The sequence below is a fragment of the Ursus arctos genome, unplaced genomic scaffold (genome assembly GCF_023065955.2).
Source record: "Ursus arctos isolate Adak ecotype North America unplaced genomic scaffold, UrsArc2.0 scaffold_6, whole genome shotgun sequence".
NCBI lineage: Eukaryota > Metazoa > Chordata > Mammalia > Carnivora > Ursidae > Ursus > Ursus arctos.
In genome coordinates this window covers 55,699,868-55,702,346 of record NW_026623078.1, presented here as the reverse complement: position 1 = coordinate 55,702,346, position 2,479 = coordinate 55,699,868, and the positions used below count along the sequence as shown (strand labels likewise).

Sequence of the window (2,479 nt, the reverse complement as noted above, 5' to 3'; positions counted from 1 at the left end):
TAAAAAAGGAACTGAACTACAAGAGAAGAAATCCACTGAATAAAAGCGAGAGTCATGTCTGAAAGGCAAGGTTTGTACATGTATATAAAGATCGAAAGACTTAACTGTAGCAAACTGCTTGCAACCTGGACCCCATTTCACGCTGAATAAGTTGATTGGTAAGATTTATTTTTAAACTACACCAAACAGAATTTTCAACATTTGGGGGTGGGGTGAGTATGATTAATAATTAAGGGGGAGGGGATACTATTAAAGCCTTTCCTAAAATTACACTACCATCAGTTTGAAACTAGTTGCCAGACTTTAAATAACACGAAGAAATGGACACACCATAAGCCTAGCAAAAAAATAAATAAATAAACTAATAAGGCTGTGTCTCCTTTTCGGCCAAAGCGTTGAAGACGTGTCGCAGGGCGACAAAACACCGTTGGAGGAATTTTCCCCAAGACAAGAAAAGTTGACCGAGTTGAGTGCTGCCAGTGTGTGTGTGTTTCGGGCAGCTACCTCCGACCCCACGGCGTCCCCTAAGCGCCACCCCGACCCTCGGGCGCTGGGGGGCTCCGGGTCACGCTCTCTGCGGCGCACGGGCTGCCTTGAACTCACAGCTTCCGCGGTGGGAAGTGACGGGCGGCCCCTCCCAGCGAGGACTCCGCGCGCCTCCGGGGCGGGAGGTAAACCGAATCCCCGCTCGGCTGAGCGTCCGGACCACTCGAACCGGACGGGCCCGGCGCCCCCGGCCCAGCCCTGCCCGCCGCCAGCCCCGCGCCCTCGGGGCGGAGGCGGACGGCCGCCCGCTGCAGAGGCGCAAACTTTTACACCTACTTTTTGTTTCGCTTCGGGTTTGGCGTTGGCTCTGGCACCGCCCTGGACCAGGACCCAGACACTGATTTTCCACCGCCCAAGGACGGTGCCTCCCTCGCCCCGAGGTCCAACCAGCTTTTCGGAGAACTAAGTTCTCATTCTGCTTGCTAAAAGTGTGGTCCCCAAGAGTAGCACTATATCGATTGCAACAACCATGACAACAACCACAATAAGAAGAATTTCCTAAATGAGTGGGGCTGCCCAGGCACGCTGGACGATAACGCGAGCGGGACTAACTGGGCGCGGGGGTCGGAATTAAAAAGAAACCCAGGAGCGCGAAGACTCGGGCGAGCAAGAGTAGGCTGTTCGTCGCAGCGTCTTTCTTGCCCGGCGCTCGGGCCGTCTGTCTGTCTGTGACTGACTAGTTGTCCCTCCGCTGCTCAGGCAAAGTTTGACAAATCCGGGGCACGGGGAGCGGATTTCCCCGAGCCTCCCTCCCTTTCCCGCCCCGCGCGCCCCCCTCCCCAGAAATAATCCCAGCAACTGCCAGCCCAGCGTGCAAACTTACGTTTGATCTGCCGGGGTTTGCTCTGCTTTCGCCGGGACATCTCGGCGGCGGCCGCTGCCACTGGGGCTCCTGCGGTGGCCGCGGTCGGGGCTGCCGCTCCCTCGGCTCCCGCCGCTCCCGCCGCCGCCTCCGGCCAGGCTCTGGCCGCCGCGGGCCGGACTCCAGGTGCTCTGGACGCGCGGGATCCGGGCGCTGGGCTCCTCCGGGAGCCGCGGAGCCACGTTTGGAGATGAGCAGGCAAATGAGAAGACAGAGGGGGGCAGAGAGAGTGTGACAGTGGGGAGGGGAGGGGGAGAGTGGGAGAGCGATGGAGGGGGGGAGAACAGAATTTACAAACGAATGGACGAGGAGAGAGAAAAGGGGAAAGGGGGAACACGAAAAGAAGGAAGAGAAGGAGGGAGGGAAGGGAGAGCGAGCAGAGGGGAGAGGGGGAGAGAGGGGGCGGTAGGCGCGGGAGGAGGAGCGCTCTCGCTCTCCCCTCTCCCCGGCGTGCGGGGCAGAGACTCGAGCGCCGCCGCCGCCGCCGCCGCCGCCGCCGCCGCTCCGGGCCGCGCAGCTAGCTCTCTGCCGCGGGAGGCGGCGAGGCGCGGGAGGGAGGGGCGCGCCAGGGCTGCGGGGAGGGGAGACTATTCCATCAGCGAAAGGAGGATTGGCTGCATCCAAAGCCAGTCCGGATGCAAAAGAGGGCCCCGGCCTCAGTCGGGTGGGGTGCACGGGAGCGCGGTGGGGGTTGGGGGGGGCGAGAGGCGTGGGGAGGCTTTGGAGGGGGGCCACCTTCTGCAGTTGTCACCACGTCAGCTCTGGGCATCTGCCAGAGCACCCCTCCAGGCAACTTCTTCCCACAGCCCCCTCTGATGGACCCCAACTCTCCCCACGCCTCGCCCGTCCAGCGGGGCACAAAGAAATCCCAGTCTCTTGGTAAACTTTGTGCTTCCAGTTATGCCGCCCCCTCCCCTAGCCTCTACCCCCGCCCTTCCAGCTTCTTGGCAGGAAGGTTAGGCCCCTGGCAAAATCCTCGGCGACAGGCAGCTGATCACAAATGCCAACTGTGTGTCTTGGGGCCAGTTAAGCCCTCTCATCTGCCCGGGCTCTCTGGAGACCATTTCATTG

At 60.8% G+C, this 2,479-nt stretch overlaps 1 protein-coding gene and 1 pseudogene across 2 annotated transcripts in view; both read right to left on the bottom strand.

The window, feature by feature from the left end:
- The window catches only part of LOC125281066 (ATP synthase F(0) complex subunit C2, mitochondrial-like), a 52,032-nt pseudogene extending 50,696 nt beyond the window's left edge, over window positions 1-1,336 (bottom strand).
- The window catches only part of ZFPM2 (zinc finger protein, FOG family member 2), a 443,324-nt gene extending 441,419 nt beyond the window's left edge, over window positions 1-1,905 (bottom strand). For both annotated transcript variants that reach the window (XM_026495581.4, XM_026495582.4), the window contains exon 1: window positions 1,370-1,905. In XM_026495581.4, coding sequence (XP_026351366.1) covers window positions 1,370-1,409 — 40 coding nt within the window. In that variant the 5' untranslated portion in view covers window positions 1,410-1,905. The remainder of the gene's footprint in view (window positions 1-1,369) is intronic.
- Between the last annotated feature and the right edge of the window lie 574 nt (window positions 1,906-2,479).